Source organism: Falco rusticolus, chromosome 4 (assembly GCF_015220075.1).
Source record: "Falco rusticolus isolate bFalRus1 chromosome 4, bFalRus1.pri, whole genome shotgun sequence".
Taxonomy (NCBI): Eukaryota; Metazoa; Chordata; class Aves; order Falconiformes; family Falconidae; genus Falco; species Falco rusticolus.
Window position 1 is genome coordinate 77,665,875 of NC_051190.1, and position 18,384 is coordinate 77,684,258.

Genomic DNA, 18,384 nt, shown 5'->3' on the forward strand with positions numbered 1-18,384 from the left:
CTAAACTATCTCTCTTTAACAACTTGAGGCCCAAAGCAGGGAGACCAGTCCCACTGACTTCAACAGGAACAGGCTCAGGACCTAAGTGCATGCTGCTGTCTTTCACGCATGACGGGAGAGCACTAGCACAGTGATCCAGCTTCTTCTAAAGCATCCCACTCCCTCTCCAGCTCTGCTTCCCAATCCCACCCATGTGGGATATAAACAGGGAGTGACAACTGGAGGTTAGAAGACCAAATCCACCCTTCTTCAGTCTTTCACTTTGTGTTCAATGATTCCTCTGATCAGGGTTTGGTGATTCTTCCATCAATGTAGGAAAACCATACCTTGCTTGTATTTCCCAGCAAGTCCCCCAGCTGCTTCTCTGAAAAAAATCCAGGAAAGTAGTAATATAAAGGCAGGAGTATGAGCTACAGAAACTGTGAATCAGTTTGCTAGGTAGGGACAAGAAGACCTTCTATAGTGTTTTGAGCTTCTTAAATGAGGAAATTGAGCCATCTTTAGAAGTAGGTAGAAATTTCAAAAGAAAATTATAGTATTTCTGAAGAAGTCTCATGACTGAAATGCATAGTTAGTAGCATAGGAAGAAGTGCTGGCTTGCTTAAAGCATGTTTTAAATAAAAGGTGGAAAACTTGATTAACATTTAGCGATGAAGTCAGCAGTCTGAGGAAATACAGAACAAATGGCAAATACCTGTACAGGCTTCTCCACTGTTGCATCTACACTGCATCCAGCTTGAAGTGGGTGAGTAGAGCAGGAGGCATTAACCTCAAGCAGTGGAAACCTGTAGGCACAACCCTTGCAAGTGTGAGGTAAGAGGGGCTCCAGACTGGGAATGAAACTGGATGATCTCAAACACAGAAGCCAGCGTACACGAGCTTGGCCAGTAGGAACCAGGGAGAAAAGTGAGCTGGGGAACACTGTCCTCCCTAGTGACTCACTATAACCCAGTCTGCATATTAGCTTCTTCATTAAATTTTTCTTAAGTCTGTTTTGTAGAGTTTCAAGGCCTTCCATACCTTCTGATGTTTGTAAAGTTCATCTTTGCAAGCAGATATCTTGTTATTAATTCATTTAAATTTACATTAGAAATGAGGTAATACACATTTATATCAAATTCACTGAAAATAGTTCCTCAGCTAATATGCAGTGGCAAAGAGGAATGCCATGCTTTCTGCTTTTTTTCTTCAGAAAATGAAAAGGTCTTTTTCCATTGAGTAAGTGGAAAGGCTGGGTAGAAGAGAACAACTGAAGTCTAGCAGCACAGCCTGAATGTGTCACACCTCTGCAAAGGACTTAAAACAGTTAAGGAGGATTAACCAAATAAGCAGTTTATCCATCAGTGTATGTTCCAGGCTATCTTCACAGACCCTGAAACCTCTGCTGTCTGACTTTCTAATGCTCCTAACAGTCAGGTGATGTCTGACTTCCCAAGTTCTTTTACTTTTTTTTCTTCATGCCACACCATTAGACATTAAGATTGGTTCTTATTAAAACCACTTATGCCAGCCATAGAGCCTTTTTTCCTTTGCTTTTGTCTTGTATGCTCATCCGTGATGCTTTGACTTGGAAGGAAACCACAAAAATGTAATCATCATGTTATCTCAAGACTTGGTCTGCTCTCATAGCCCCTTTCCTTTCAGTCTTACCCTTGTCCCCTCCTCTATCTATAATAATTCCCACATGTATATGCAAAAATATTGGACTTTCTTTTATTATTGGCAATTAAGAGAGGCAACATTTTCAGCATCTCTGCAAGAACAATTTTTTCTAGAAGTGAACAGTTTTCTGCCTTGACTGTCTGCAACTTTTAAGATGCCAAAAAACAATCAGCGTAGTAATACTACAGTACTTAAATAAAACAGGGCTGTGAAGAGTGTAGGAATCATTTCCATACTCATTTCTTTCCTCCTGTCGCTACTGAATCTAAAACTAAAGTCTGTTCCCTTGCCCAAAAATGCAGTTTAGACTTGATTCAGTGACCTAATAATCATGTGACAGTGAGATGACACAACATGTACATAGGTCATAGCCCAGCAAAATGTCCATTGAGCCCCAGAGGCTCATCTGTGATTCAGCACTGAACCTGACTGCCAGAAGGAATTTAAAGACAGGTAAAGGAGCTGTTAGTCACGTAACTCACTTTAGGGCACCTCAGTTAGCCAGTAACACTGGGGGCTAAAGCTGAAGAGCATAAACATCGTCCTTTTGCTTTCCCATTGTCATCCTTGAAGGTCTGGCTAGTCCTGGAAAAGGTGGAGCAGACTACAAGTTGTGAGAGGTCTATATAGTATCAGGGTCTGTGGGATAATAACACCCTTCAGGGAGAGTGCAGACAGGCTTTGTTGAGCCATCAGGGATGTACCTGTAACTAGCCCCTCTGATTTATGACATCTTGTAACAGTTCCCGGGCTGGGATTGCTGTAGGTTTTCAAAGCTAGCGTAATTTGAACTAAGTCAAATCCCATAAGTATAGCATTATAGTAGGAACTATTGGATTATCCTAAATTATCATAACTATTAGAAAACAGACTTGGGAGAAGCGTGGCAGTCCAGAACTGGCAAAATTCCCATGGAGATCAATCAGTTTGAATAAAATCCAGGGCCTCTTTGACTCCATACAAATGTAGAACATGAAGGCTTACAAGAGTAGTGGAGTCTTCTACACAGTGGAGAACTTACTCGCCACTGCAAGAGGTATGCACAAGTAACCTGAAACAGCTAACAGCTGGTGTCCCAGGAAGGAGACCATTGAAGGAGGAAAGGTCAAGACAAGAATAAAGCTGATTTGAGAAGTATTTGCCTCAAAATTCCCAGAAGCTTTTAGTTTTTGCTTAAACTGTCTGCATCTTTTGGGTTGGCCTGCCTAACTAGCAGCGTTAGAAAGGGAAAGATGAGTCTGGATTCAGCAAAGTAGTAAAATGTCTCTCTCAAGGTGGAGAAGACTAGGGACTATAAAACAGTGAAAGAGCTCAGATCCTAACCTGAGTGGAAGTCTCATAAGCTATGTATGCCCTGTCCCAGTTTCTTCTGCAACCGTCTGGTCAGTGTGATGCTAACACTTGCTTTAAATAAAAACAGCAGTTATGCTTCCTTACATGTTACCTATGGCAGAAGAGATGTCTTTCTCTGACACCATTTTGCAGGATTTTTGCTTTTTTAATGAATAAATGCTATTTATACAATATTTGGTCCCATAAGGGGCCAAATTCATAGAATCATAGAATCGTTTGGGTTGGAAGGGACCTTAAAGATCATCTAGTTCCAAGCCCCTATTCCCTGTTTTGTTCAAGGGCCAGACACACGAGCAGCCACTCTGCTCAAGACTGCTCTGGCTCTGCTCTTTCCACATGCCCAAAAGTCAGAGCTTGAGCCTAAACAAACACATCAGCTTGTTCGGAAAGTTTCTATGCCAAGGACTAATGAATCTGTCATATTTGCTGCACACCTAGAAAAATCAAATTAGCTTAAATCAACTTCTAATACTGCACAACACTCATGGCTGTTGTTAATACAGTGTGAGCCAGAAGTACAGGTTGACAATGGAGCGGAAAGAAAGAAGAGGAGACAACAGAGCGTGTGGTGTCACCATACATCTGTACTGCTGAAGGTACGTCTAGGGAAGTACCTTTAGGTGGAGCTGACACGCACAGAAATTGTGCCAGCATGTATAACGCTCCTTTCACGAAACAGGCAAAGCCAATAGCTTTTTCTATGGCTTTTCAGAAGTCAGATGCTAGTTAAAACCTGTGGATATGTATACATTCCTTTATATGGATAATTAGCTACTTTATGTGTGGCGCCTCCTGGATTAAAGAAAATTCTTCTATGCAAATAAGAAATGGAATAGACTGGTCAAATTTATATGTGGAAAAAAAAAGATCTCTTTTATATAAATACATAGTATTTATTTAGGTGAGATTCTTATTTTATAGACAAGTGCTAATTCCTAGACAGCTCCCATGTATTTAAAATGTATGCTCTTCATTGTCCTTTTAAACAATGCCCGTATACAAACACTGAGGATGAACAATAGATTTTGACAACATGCTTAAATAAATGAGACAAAACCACGTGTCTTGGAATTGGCTTTTTCACTTTTCCCACTAAATGCTCAAATCCTGTCCTATTGAAATCAATGGCAAAACTCCATCGATTCAGTAGGGCCACATTTTCACCCCAAACTCTCTTTTTCAGTAATAAGTAGATTTGGCCCATAGTTTAACTGCTTTAAGCTATTTTTTCTGTTCTATTGAATAACAGAGTGAGTTGATATTTAAGAATGAAAGCTCATCAAGTTTAAATTTCAGTTGTTTTATAATAATAGCCACATGTTAGTTATAGATTGTGTAAGTCTGAAGTTTTGGTAATTTAAAACTGCTTTAAAGTGACCTTTACATGGCTCCACATTTCAACATTCCTAAAAGCGGTTGGTATTGGTCCTTACTCATAAATCCTTACATTAAAAGAATCTGCAGACCTGGGCCCTTAGTTAACAGGCTCACAGTAAGGAAGTCCTGCAAACATTTATATACACACTTAACCTTACAAATCGAGTCTTCACAATGAAATCAACATAACTGCTCTCAGTGGGCAAAATCAGACCAGGATGAAATGTCGGCTTTTACGAAAGGCCAATCGTTCTTAGTACTGAAGACAAGATGCTAAGCAAGGGGGACTTCCAGCCCGACTCAATGCAGTTCTTACATTCTTCTCTAGTTGAGACAACAAGACATACTATAGGAAATGCTTCTTTTTTATTTCCCACTGGAGGCTAGTCAAGCTGGGAGGGCAGAGATACTGGGGGCACTATGAAGGCTGTAGCTCAGCTCCGCTACCACTGCCGCGTGGTGCCATATGATTGCTGCCCGTTTTCCCAACCACACTGCAGCTGATCTTGCCTTTTGGTAGGGCTGCTCACATGGCTGCCGTTTCTCATTTCCTTCCAGTGCTCCACTGCCTATTAATCTCCATTCCTTTGTGTGTCATTCCCTGAATGTCTGAGATCTGTCTCAAAAGCCATATTATTCCCGTTGTCCAGATTTTCCCTCTGACTTTCTATTTGACTGACTATTTCCACTGCTATGGTGAAGGCAATACACACTGCCTATCTGCTATGCTTTTTCACCTCAAATACCAGCACTCCAAAAGTGTTTTTATTTTACTAACAGGGAAACTGAGGCACATCAGCTAAAGCTATTTTGCCAGAGACTATACAACATGTGAACAGCAGGATACAGACTAGAACCAAATCTCCTGACCCTTCCTTCTAATGCCTTGCTCTTTAGGCATGAATTGGAAAATAAACTGACAGAACTAAAAAGAGCATTAAAAAAGTGTCACACTCAAAATAAGATCAAAACAAGTTTTGATACATTGACAAAAAGGAAATGCTGATTGAAATCAGCCCTGGACTGATGATATCTTAATAGTCCTCTTGCTTCTGTGGAATTTTGTTACTTCTTCCATGATATCAAAGTGCTGTAGGTGCAGAACATTTCCCATGAATAAGAAGAATATCAGCCATCTAGCAGTTGACCAGATTTCCTTTCTCTTTGGTATACTATGCTATTCAACGCCCATTGTTCTAGCACTTAGACGGTTGATGTGTTTAAACCTAAATTAGAAGTTCTCGGTGAAAAGACACAATATAGCAGATAGACATTGTGGATCCATATGGCCCACTCTAAATAATACTTACCCCAGCTCACAGCTGTAAAGATTCAGTCTGAATTTTCCTGTGAAATACCTCTGCCTCTTCAAAAGCTTAATCTTAATTTTGCCCTCAACCCTGCAAATGTTTTAGCACAGGCATTTAAGTAATTCCATTAACACGTGTAAGTAACTCCACTGGTACTGATAATATACTAAGCAGATGCATATGTGTTTGGATAACAAGACCTTGTTTAGGTAAGAAAATATTCTTGTAATTTTTTTCCTTTTCTTTTGCAAAACTCCAGCTTTGGAGAAGGAATAAAAATGTTGCATAAATTTGAGGTAATAATCTCAAGATCTAATTTCATTTTATAGTCACACAAACCAAAATGCTTGCTATTCTTAGGACATGCACAAAAAAAAACCCCAAAACACTAGGCCAGTTACGACAATACGGGACCTGATCCTGCGATCATTCAAAATCATTCAGTACTTCAAGCAGGGGAAAAACTATCCTACGGAATCAAGCCCTTTGTGTTTTCGGTATTTTTTCAAAAGACGAAGTGGCGTAAATGAATATGTCCTAGAATGTTTTGCAATACCCGTGATGAGCAGAAATATTTCAGCGTTATTTCCAACGCAGAACCGCAGCAACAACACGCCATGGATACGCACGGCGGCACAGGGACCCGCGCGCGCTGCGGCCCCCGCACCCAGCGGAGCTCCGCGCAGCGCAGCGGGGGCAGAGCGGACCTGGCAAGGGCCCAGCTGGAAGCCCAGAGATCAAGCCGACTGCTTTATTGCTCTACATTAATAACACACAAAAGCAAAGCGGTGTGAGAATTGCAGTCGCTCGCTCCGCTTCCTGGAAGAATAATGCGCGGCTGGGTAACGCATTGCGGCGTTCCCGGTACCGTGTCCTGGGTGAAGGGAGCGGGGGTTGCGCGCTGGAGGGACCGGCCGCCATACCCCGGGTACCGCCGCCGGCGGCTGCCGTTCCCCGCCGAGGGCTCCGGGCGCGGCGGGGGGGGGCTGCGGGCGCCCGTCCCCGCCGTGCCCCGCTGGCCCGGGGGCGGTGGGCCCGCCGCAGGCAGCTGGCGGGTGCGGGAGGGAGACCCTCGGCGAAGCCCCATTGTTTAGATCTCTGTCACCAGTCGTGAGAATACTTAATTTCTTTCATCTCTGGAGTTTTCATTATCATTCAAATTTCATTTTCCATTAATTGATCGGGGATTAGCGAAGCCATTATGCAAAAATTAGACAAGCCAGACGCGATGAATAATTCATGACGGACAATTACACGTTATTCCTGGTGCGCTTCCTAACTTCCCTCCGACTTCCCGCCCGCTGCAGGACGGCCTTCCCTGCCGGCCGGGCCGGGCACGGCTGCGGGCGCTGCGGCAGCGCCGCGGGGCGAGGGGCGGCGGCGGGGCCCCGGGGCGGCGCGGGGCCGGGGGTGCTGGGGCCCGCCCGCCGCTAGGTGGCAGGCGCCGCCCGCGGTGCGCGGAGGGGCGCGGAGGGCGAAACGCGGCTCCCCGCCGATCTCACGATCCTTATCGGTGCGACCGCAAGCGCGGTTGGCTCGGGCGGGCGCGGCGGTGCCTGCCTGCCTGCCTGCCCGCCCGCCCGGCGCACCCCCCGCCCGCCGCCGGGGTGCCGGCCGGGAGCGGGAGAGGCCGCGGGCGCTACCCCCGCCCCAGCACCCGCGCGTCCCACACCCCTCACGCCGGGCATCTCATTTATCCCACCGGACAGTTGTTGCCCCATTAAAGCGCAGTCCCACCCTTCGCGAGGACCTTTCATCTGGGGAAGTTTTATGACACTTTGTAAATGTGCAAAGTTTTTAATTAGACTCGCCAGACAGCCCCAGGCAGCACTAGCGCCACGAAGTCTTCATGCTTCTCTCTGCTTTACAGCACAACAAGCCGCTCTACTCCTTTGAAGACAATGCCGACTATGTCTACGATGTCATGTGGTCGCCAGTGCATCCCGCGCTCTTCGCCTGCGTGGACGGGATGGGGCGCCTGGATCTGTGGAACCTGAATAACGACACCGAGGTGAGGCGGCGCGGCGGCTCGACGGCGGCCGGCGGTGGGAAGGCGAGGGCGGGCGGCCGGCGGGACCTTAACCCTGTGAGGGCCGGCGGCGCGGCGCTGCCCAGCACCCCTCGGCCCGCCCGTCCCCGCCCCGCCGGGGGTCTGCGGGGGTGCCGGGCCGCCCCAGGGCGCGGGGAGCCCGGCGTCGGCCGCCGCCCGCGCCCCGGGACGCGGCGGGGCGGGCAGGTCCCGCTGCCGGAGGCGCCTGACCGCCCCCTCCCCCGCCCGCCGTCCCGCCCGCCCTCCTTCCCCCGCGGCGGCGCTCGGCTGCGGGTACCTGTCAGGGGCGGGGAGGGCCGGCTCCGGCACCCCCGGCAGGAAGCCAACGCAAACAAATACCGCGGTGCCGACTCGGGAAGGAGCCTCCTTCCCCTCTCTGTTATTTTAAGGTGCACTTTTAAACCGCGCCCGTTTCGTAGTTTTTTATTCACACCCCTCCCCCGCCTCTGGCACGCAGTGCCTGGGCCAGGCGCTTCACAGGCCGCGGGTTCGATGCCTCCCCCCGCCCGGTGGGCGCACCTTGGCGGCCGGGCCCAGCTGGGCAGCCCACCGCCCCGCTCCGCAGGTGCTGCGCCCTTCACTGCGAGACCTCTTCTTCCTTCGTGTTCACCCTCAGCTCCAGATCCTCCGGACACCGTCGTCCGCAAGCCCTGTGCCAGCGCCAGCAGCGTGCCCAAAACCCAGCGTGCCCCTGCGGCTTCCCTCGCCTCCCACCTCTCTGAACTGCTAGCTGCTCCGCTTCAGATTTTTAAGCACAGGGCATCTCTCTCACGTGTTATTCGTGATCTTATACCCCCACTTTTTTTCCTCTTCAAAATTTGCCGCGAAGCTTAAAGGCACAAACAAATGAAAAATAACAAGTTGGTTTTCCATCGCTATTGAACTAAATAGCGGGGACCACTGGGGAGGGAACATTGCACCTTTGAATGTAACTTGTGAGCAAGGATTAATCGGAGAGCTTATTGCAAAGACTGAGAGTGGTGGGTACCGTATTTTTTAAAAAGTCATTTTCTATGTGTGCGGAACACCCCTTTTTTTCTCCTTCTATTTCAGATTTTTAAAATGCCACAAACTTCTATTTATACTATTTTTTCTGGACTTGAGTTTCCCCAAAAAATGGTTTTGAGAAAACATGTCATGTCGCTTGAGGTCAGTCTTAGACAGCCAGCAATCAGTATTAAGCACGAGAATTGAAATGTTTTTCCACAGTGAAGCCTTGTGTATTTTTACTTAATGACATGTGAAATTAAGAACAAACAGGCTGTAAAAAATTTTTTTAAAAAAATCACATATTAACTGACAGTTTTCTTTTTTGGAAATAAAAAGTAATACCGAAGAGCAAGCGGCAGTATTTTCCCCCATAATACACCCTATTTTTTTTATCTTTTTTTTTAAGATTAGTTAATATGGCTTTCACATAAACATGCTATAGATTTCAGACAGACTAAAGTACAGGCACAGTTTATGACTTCCAGTGAGTGGTGCTTGCCATAAATAAGCATGGACAGGTAAGAGGAACCAGCACCGGGCAGTGCATTGTCAAGGGGAGCAGTGAGGCCTTTTGAAGTGTTCTGAGCAGGAAGCAGCGCAGCCTTTTTAATTAGAGCACATACAGCTGGAGGATATACAGGAGGAGTCTCCTCAGAATTTATTTTGGGAAGGGAGGGACATATCCTTCAGGTGTTCTCATTAATGCAGGCTTAAACACAGAGCATAAAACCCAGCATTTTAAGAAGAAGAAAAAAAATAACCCTTTCCCCCCAAATACCAGGGCTGAATCCTGCTCTGCTGGAAATCAACTGATGTTTTGCCATTTAAGTCAACGAGACCATAATGTCTTTCCAAAAAATTAGTCTGGACCGCTTGATCCCATTCCCATCAATAACAAGGCTGTATGTAGAAAACTGCTGATATATTTTCAGTGTGTTTACATATAAATACATAGGAACATCAGAAAAAAAAATAATTTCAAGCTCGATCCTGCTTTTCTTCTGCATGCAAGGCCACCCCTGATTTCACAAATTATTTCCATTCTGAGAGGTCAAAATCAGCTCTCATGTAAGAATCAGACTGGAATTATTTCCATGGTATCCGAGCTTTGTATTTTTATGGGAATCGAATTTGCGTCTCTGGAGGCAGAAATACCATTTGGTTTCCTTACTGAGCACGGTGAAACAAATTTTAAAATCTCTATACATGATAAAGTGGCAGATTCTGAGTAGATGTGAGGTTTTGTTATGTGGGAGAAGCAGCAAATGTACCACTGAAAGAGAGAACTGTAAGCAGTTCTTTTAACAACGTAACTGAAAGTGATCGTTGTTTGCTTTTACCCTCTATCTGGTAGGTCATAATTAGCTTATAATTTTCAAGATTTCTGTAATTGATTATGCTGTTGAAGTCTGCACTGCTATTTGCTAAGAAAAAGTCCTTGTCAGCACTTTTGACTTTATAATAAGAAACCTTGAAACACCTATTTTTTGGATCATTATTACTTTTAGATGTCAGATAAGCGATGTCAAAGTATTTGTGAAGACAGAAGAAAATGACAGGTATATTGTGTTTAACTGCTAGCTATTGATAAAAATCTCTGTGTAAGAACTAGATATGATCGTTATTAATGAGACCTTGTTTTGTTTAATTTGGGAAATCAGCCACATTATTATTTAGGTATTGTTTTGTAAACCAACTAAGAAAATACCTGGGTTTAGTTAGATTATGCTACCTTCACATTTTTGAACTGTAACACAGTTTCCACTAGTGTTACTCACCGTGTTTATTAAAAACATTTCTCCGGAGAGCTAAATGCTTTCTGATCAAAATAACTAAATTCATTTGACTGTACCACGGATTTAATCAGTCTAATTATTCTCAAAACCTCACTGTCAAGTAACAAGGGTATTTGTGTGCTTCATGTTGATCTGTGGATACTAGAAATTGTTTTTGTAATAGCAAAGAAATTCATCACGTTTTAATTTATATTTGAGAAATTAATATAAAAAACCCTTAGAAGGCAAAAAATGTTTACCCACTCCTTCATCCTTTTGCAAATAAGAGTATTATGTTTATGGATCAGTATAGTGAGGTTTGCAGATAGTTTCAGGATACCAAATGCCAGTTTCTTACCTACGTGTCTGTAACATTTCTTTTGTGATCAAGATTGGAGGTCTCTACGTTATTGACAAGTCTTATTTACCTATGAACTGATGTTAAACTGACTTACAAAACTGCTATTTTCTGCTGTGTTATGTCCCATTCGAATATTTGTTGGGGTTTTTTACGAGGCATACCTTAGCTTTGAGAGTGTGAAGATGGTGTCTATTTCAAGAAACAGAAAGCAGCTGTATTTGCGAGCAGTTTTTGACACTACATAAGCAATAAAAGTAAAAAAATAAAAATGTATTCTTATCATGCAGGTTTTTCTGACTGCATCTTTCTTAATCTGTTACCTGTTAAAATCCATTTCAAAATTGTTAAAAATATGACAAGCACCAACTTCAGAAAATTTATAAAGTATTTCAAATGTGATTTTTAAAACATAATGCTACCATTATAAAATAAACCTCTTATCTTTGAAATCTAAAATAGGCATGTGTAATTTAACCTATCACTACTGAGAGCAGACAAATCTATTTTAAGTTACTATGGTTTGACTGTATTTCTGTCCGTATCACTGGAGAAAAGGCTTTTTATTTAGATTTTTAAAGACTGTTTCATTATTGCTTTTGATTTTGTTAGATAGCTTTGTGGAATAGTAACAGGATTTTACAAAACCATCAGGTTTTGAAAAAAAGCATGGGTTGTGTCTTCTGTCTGCAGCATGCATGCTGCTTATTTTTATGTGGAACACTGAAAGAATGCTGTATTAACAGAAAAATCCCCGAAACACCAGCTCTAGAATTACATATTTCAGCCTTCTGAAAGATTTTGTGAAAATTCAGTGCCTTAAATATATGCTGTGTATATTTTTATATGAAACAAGTATCTTTGATTTACAGTTTTCTGAGAAACATAGCTTGGTTAGTGGATTAGTCCTCTGAAATGAACCATTTACTTGTTGTTTGAAGAAAGCCATTTCCAAATGTCACGAAATTAATTTTGGCTGGAATTAAAATATCCTTTCTTCTTTTTCTTTTTTTTTTTTCTTTTTTTAGAAATCAGTGATCACAGGAGTTAAACTTGCTTGTTTTCTAATGTGATTTTTATCATGGATCAAAGACCCCATGTCAGATTTAGGCCATTGACTCTCACCCACTATGCAGTAACAGACTTGGGATGAGGAGTTAGAGCATGGTGCCAGCTCTTTTGGGTAATACTGGCCTTGCACAATGGGGAGATGAGTCCGGTAGCTTATTTGCATTTGAATGACTTCTTAAAGGAGAGGGGAGGATGGTATGTGCTTTCTGATTGCTCTCCAGCATTATTTCTGCATCACTCTGCAAACAAAATCCTCGCGTATTTCACATGTGTGGCTCAGAACATGACCACGAAGCCCTTTGTGGAGGTGACACTTTAGCTTGGCAGGCTTGTGCTTGAAGTGCACTTCAGTTTTGCAGCCTTGTGCCAGGGTCGAGGAGGAGGAGCAGGGATGGTCCAGGGGGAGAGGAGCAAGGCAAGCAGCCTTGCTTCCCAGTCCTTGGCCTGCTGCTGGAGGCTGTGTACGCACTGCTACTGTAATAAGAGTCTTGGGAAGTCTGCAAAGGTTCGCCTTCATACTGTCACTCATCTTGTGTGACACAATGAAGGCGTTAGAGCTGAGAAGGAGGAGACTGGCATGGGAGCTATACGATGTTTGTTTTAAAATTATTTTTCTCCTGGATCTTTGGACCTATCTCACAACTAGAATATAAAGCTACAGCCAGAGAACCAAGACCAAGTCAGCAAAATACTGTTTTTGTTAATCTTGTCGGTTTGTTGATGTTCAGACCGGGCTTTAATACCACCTTCAAGCTGCTTTCTTCCTGCTTCTGCTGCATTGTGCTGACAACGAGAACAGCAGGAGTACTTGTCACTCATCCAGAGGTAACCCAGACTCTGGTTCCTGTCCAACTACCTCTGCTTGCCTGGACTGCCGTCCAGTTCCATGTCCATTTATAGATCCTGGGACACCCCCTTGTCCCCATCTCACCATGTGACTGAGGCCTGTTCCCCCAGGTGGATCTGGTGGAAGAGCTGCTTTTGCAGCTATCGTATCTTGTTTGCCCTGACCTAAAAAGCATTAAAGCTAAAAAGCCTTGTTTGGAAGGCTTTCGTGCCAAGCTACAGGCTCCTTGCTCAGGCAGGTTCTCCTATTAAAGGCAGTTGGGTGGAGCATTAGCAGACTTGCAGTTTACTGTCATTGGTCTTATGAGGTGACCTAAATCAACTGAGTGATCTACCTATCTGGGACAAACACCCATATGGTTCCTTCCTCCTCCAGCATCTTTTGATGCCCTCATTCCAGCGTAGATTACAAATACTTCTCCTAAGATCATGATCATTGCTTTATTCATCCCACGCATTAGCCAGATTCTTTATGTATTCTTGTGGATCACCTGTTAAGTTGGTTGACTTGGGGCAGGGAGGGGGGTTGGAAATTGGACAGGATCCAGGTGTATTTAAAGCAAAAGTCGTCTCCTGGGGATGTAAAAGAGAATTGTGGGAATACACTACAGGAGTTCCTAAATGTCAGCTCAGCTGATCTCATTTCTGCCATGTCCTCACTCTGAAGTGATTAGCTCAGGACTTTTCTGACATAGTACTTAAGTTTTGCCCTCTGCATCTAGCCGCAGAGGTGAATATGGATTTAAAGGATGTGTCAGCATGAATACAGGGATGTGTCTGCCAACTGTTACGTTATCTGGGCCCAAGTCAGAGGCCAGAAGAGAGAGCAGGACTGATTCCAAGTCCTACCCTCATTTGGTTCTTGGTCATAAGTCAGTAACTTTTGAGGAAGAAGCAGATGTGGTTTCACATGTCTCCGAGGTTAAGGAGAAAAAACTTTCTTTTACTGCACTTTACTGTCAAAAAGTCTTCCCTGCTCATTCCAAGCAGTCTCTCACTCTTTCCTCTTTTTAGCACATGTGATCGAAGAAACAATGAACACTTTTTTTTTTCCTACCCCCAACGAGGGTTGTATGTTAACTTCCAGCAATGCTAAGGGACTTGTGACTCACCCAGCTAAGCAGGACATTCAAAACTGACCCCTGGGTTTGCAGCCAGCGTGATTTTATTCTTTCCTGTTCCTATTGTTTCGACAGGTTCCCACAGCCAGCGTCACCATAGAAGGAGCTTCTGCCCTCAACCGTGTCCGCTGGGCCCAGGCTGGCAAGGAGGTAGCAGTTGGTGATTCAGAAGGCCGCATATGGATCTATGATGTTGGAGAGGTATTATTATTGTGTTTGGGGTGGGGTTTTTTGTTTTTTGGGGGTTTGTTGGGGTTTTTTTAAGCTTGGCGTCTGGAGAATGCCACATCCAAGTTTGAGAAGAAATCATGTATCGTAACACATGAATAGGACACCTTCAAAGAATAAGCCGGTTTTCTTTCAGTGGAGTCCCCTTTGATTTTGGGTTGCCAGCAGTGTGTTAGTTGTAAAGCTACCTTGCAAAAGAGTTAACTAGTATGTCTTATGAGAGAAATATTTCTTGAAACCTTTCACTGGTTTTAAAACTTTTTTTTTAGTGGTTCTATGGGTAAAAATTACAAAGAAACTTAAAGAGGAAAATAGAGGTGCAAAAAGAAGCTGTGTTGTTCTGACACTGGTCCCGAAGGGTTCACTTTTTATATTCCAGTATCTCTTATTTCATGACTGGCTTAATGCTGTAAATTTTTCTCAGCATGACACGTACAGAATATATCTGTTCTTTTAATACCAAATAATGCTGAATATGTCTGAATATGTGCAAAAGGACTAACCGGAGGAAATGAGAGGTGTCAGAGGATGGTTGGTGCATGTGTGATAAAGAGTACGTAGATGCTGAAAATAGCAGGATGTGTATTCTGTGTCTAAGGCTGCTCTCAATTCACCCGGCTACATCTTATAAAAAACATCTAAACTGCAGTGTGTTTGGCACTGATGGAATCTACCTCTTTGTTGATGAATACGGTATAAAGCGTTTTGTCGGCATTACAATCCCTTGGAACAGTTATGAGTGAATCTCTGAGCAATCAGCTTTTATGTAGAGAATTTGTTTTCCATCATTATCTGTGATAGGATACCGAGATATCCATCTCTACACAGTAGGGAAACATTATAGAATACATACAGAATTATCTGTAACTCTCATAAAGTGATTTTATGGCCCATAGCAAAATTGCTTGTGCATGACTCATATTTTTGGATCGCATTCACTTGTGCAGGAGTTGCCTTTCCTCACAAATGCTTGCTGAAACTTCTTGCCATATTGTTAACATAATTTCAAAATTGTCTAAGGTTACTGCATTCAGATTTCCACCATGACACTGGCAGGTCAGGCTGTTTTTGTTTATCTATCATTTTTGCATGACTGTTCCAAAAAGGTGGTTTTTCTGTCTTCCAAGTGATACGACAAGCTATGGAAATGTCTTTGATGACAGCACAGTCTGATCTTGTCTGGGAGTCTAAATGGGCTGTAGAAATGTCTCTTTTTTTGCATATCATACACCAAATCATTCATAGGATTGTTTATCCCTGCAAGCTCGCTCAGGAGAAAATAGATTTAGTGTTCTATGCAGAAGTAGTAATATTTAGGTTTTTGGCCTTTCCTCTGTATCATCAGACTTCAGCTTGCAAAATGAGTCACAGTGATACACTCAGATCAGAAAGAAAGACAGGCTTCTAGTACTCAAAAATAAAAAAGAAGAGCGAGTCATTCAACATTATTTATTATTTGTGTGAGTTGTGTTACATAAAGTGTTCTGCTCTACCCATGCAGAGCCCGAGCGTCTCCAGCTCAGCTCCTTACATGCAAACAGATGGATGTCCATCCACATGGCTGCTGACAGATCATGGGCCATTGCCACCCCTCCTCCTCTTCTGTCGTGAATGAAGGAGCTCATTAATTTGTTACCTGGTTCATTTTGGCAGTATCAGTCTCTGCAGTACTTACTGTACCAAATTTAGGAAAAGTAGTCTGGGCTGCAACAGCTTCAGGAACTACCAGAGCTGCTGTGTTGTTAGTGGCTTTTTCTGGTTTAAAAAAGAAGGGTGCTCATATATTCTCCAGCATAACTCTTCTCACTACGAAGCCTTAAGTGAGATGCCAAAATACTTCACAGCTCAAGAGCCTGGAACCGAGGGCTTGTACAGTAACAGCCTCTTCAGCCATTAACCCTCTGTGCCAGTCCAAAAAGACTTCTTGAATTATTCCATGCTTAGCTGTCCTCAGGCATGGCGCATGGAGGATTCACAGTGTGCATATGTACTTTTGGAAGTGTCTGGCAGAGATATGGCAGCTTTTAAAGGCTCTCTTTTCAGTGTGCAGACACTGGCCAGTTCCTTGGCTCAGCTGGGGTCCTCCTTTGACCATCTTTTGTGCATGAGTTTGATTCTGGGATATGATGGGACTGGTCGACAGTTTAAAAGGGACAGTCCTCCTCTGCCTGCCAGCCAGCCAGCCCTAGCCATATCCCTCGCTGCCCAGTTTTTGTGCCCGGAGCAGTGCTCCTGTCACCACCCACGTTGTGGGGAGGGAGATAGATCAGCAGAGCGGTATTGATTTATTGTTTTGTTTTGTTTTCCTTGAGGAATTTTTCTCCATGAGCTGACTCTCTGAGAGTAGATGAGTGAGCATGTGGCTGGGGGCAAAGGGCTGGAGGCTGGGCCGTCCAGCACCTGGCAGCACCTAGCTTGCTTATTTGAACCAGCAGTATTGCAAAGCCTGACACTAAGCTGCGACAGCTGACCTTTCAGCAATAGCACTACTATTCTACCCATCTCCTACAGCATCAACTTCTGCAAAGACCTCATCACTGGAAAAACTCATCCCTGCCTGCCTGATAACTCAGTAGCATCCACTTACTTGAAGGTGCAACTCCGTGATTTAGGAAAATGGGTGTGATTAGTCACATTAGAAAGTCAGCAGGCCACTTTACAAAGACTCTACACACACTCACCAAAAACATTAATACTCCACTTACACTGCATCCTTTTCAAAACCTTTCTTTTGTCAAGACTGTTCCAACTATGACATTAAATCAGCTGTAAATTCATAAAACATGGTTCTACCAGGAAAAAAGTATTGATTTTATTTGTATTATAATAAGGCACAATGTCTTTGAATATCGCATTATCACAAGCAATATTACAAGCAATTCTTTTTTACCTGTTCAAACAAAAAAACTGACTCCTTGAATTCTGATCAGACCAGAAAACTTCAGGATATCAAATCATTAAGAAAAGTGTGTAAGTGACAGGAATTTTTACTTTGGTAGATTCATCGCAGTTTTAAGGAGCTATTCTAGAGAACATTAAAGTTACTGCTACTATTAACCCATATGGTGTAAAGTGAAAACATTATATGGCCTAAGTGAAAATGTAAGACACGAGGCCTAACCTTGCATATTTTGTGAAGGCAAGGAGTATGAGATCAGGGCTGATTTTGCTTGTCGAAGAATTTAGGATTTGGCCCTTTTTGGTATGTTATCCAGTCATAGTCTTTATGACACAAGAAATGGCAGAAACATGGAGAACGTGGCAGGCACCATGACCAGGGAGTTAAAAATAATGGTGACATTTTCAGTTAGGCTATATAATGTTATCTCCTTAGAGTATGTACTTTCAGTTGTTTGATTTCAGCATCGTGTCTGAAAATAACTGAACACATTTATTTTCACAGTGAGAGGTCTATTTTCTCCTCAATGCGTGTGCTTTATGCCCATTAGCATTAATGGGTGTTATACACACACTTCCAGGGGAGAGGAGACTTAAATAGTCCATATAGATGTGCTCTTGTGGATCAGTAACCACTGATTTAAAAGAATGTGAATTATAAAATGAAATAAAACCCCAAACACATAAAAATCAGATTGTTTCAGTGTGATGGGATCTTAAACCTATATAACTTAACCAGAGGACATTACGAGGCATTGTAAATATGCATTAGTCTCTGTAAGATCTAAATATTCAAACCTTTGCTGGTCTAGTAGTTGAAGTATTATTATTGTGATAATATGTATAACTTATTTTAGCCTCTGTGGTCTTATGGCTTATTTACTGGGCAGCAAGTTTTCTGTATGGCAGAAACTGATTTTAACAGAACATGGACCACTGACTATAGATTTATTCACATGTCCAGATGATTGATAGTTAGACCTAACTGCACGTCTCTCTTGTAGATATATTTTCTAGAAAGCTTGCTCCCATTGGGCATGCTTCAGTGATGTTACACAGTTGCCGCTGTCATAAATACTCCCTAACAACCCTGTTTGTTGCTTACCTGGCTTATTGAGAATGCTCTTTGCACCCTTGGCTGTGAACGAAGCAGCTTCTGATCCACCTTTCCCCACCCCCCACCCCCACCCCGTGGTTAATCTCCTCCCGGTCATATTCTGGTAGCAGTGTGAATAAATAGATAGAAACTGTAAATCAATGATTTATCATTTGATTGTAATAAAATATAAAGTAAGTTTGCAGCACAGGACTGGAGAGTTTGAAATTGTAATCACAAGAAGCTTAT

The 18,384-nt window shown here is 43.2% G+C and overlaps 1 protein-coding gene across 9 annotated transcripts in view; it reads left to right on the forward strand.

The window, feature by feature from the left end:
- The window catches only part of DYNC1I1 (dynein cytoplasmic 1 intermediate chain 1), a 193,977-nt gene that overhangs the window by 160,734 nt on the left and 14,859 nt on the right, over window positions 1-18,384 (forward strand). For all 9 annotated transcript variants that reach the window (XM_037386335.1, XM_037386336.1, XM_037386333.1 and 6 more), the window contains 2 exons: window positions 7,573-7,713; window positions 13,989-14,114. In XM_037386335.1, the coding sequence (XP_037242232.1) occupies window positions 7,573-7,713; window positions 13,989-14,114 (267 nt within the window). The remainder of the gene's footprint in view (window positions 1-7,572; window positions 7,714-13,988; window positions 14,115-18,384) is intronic.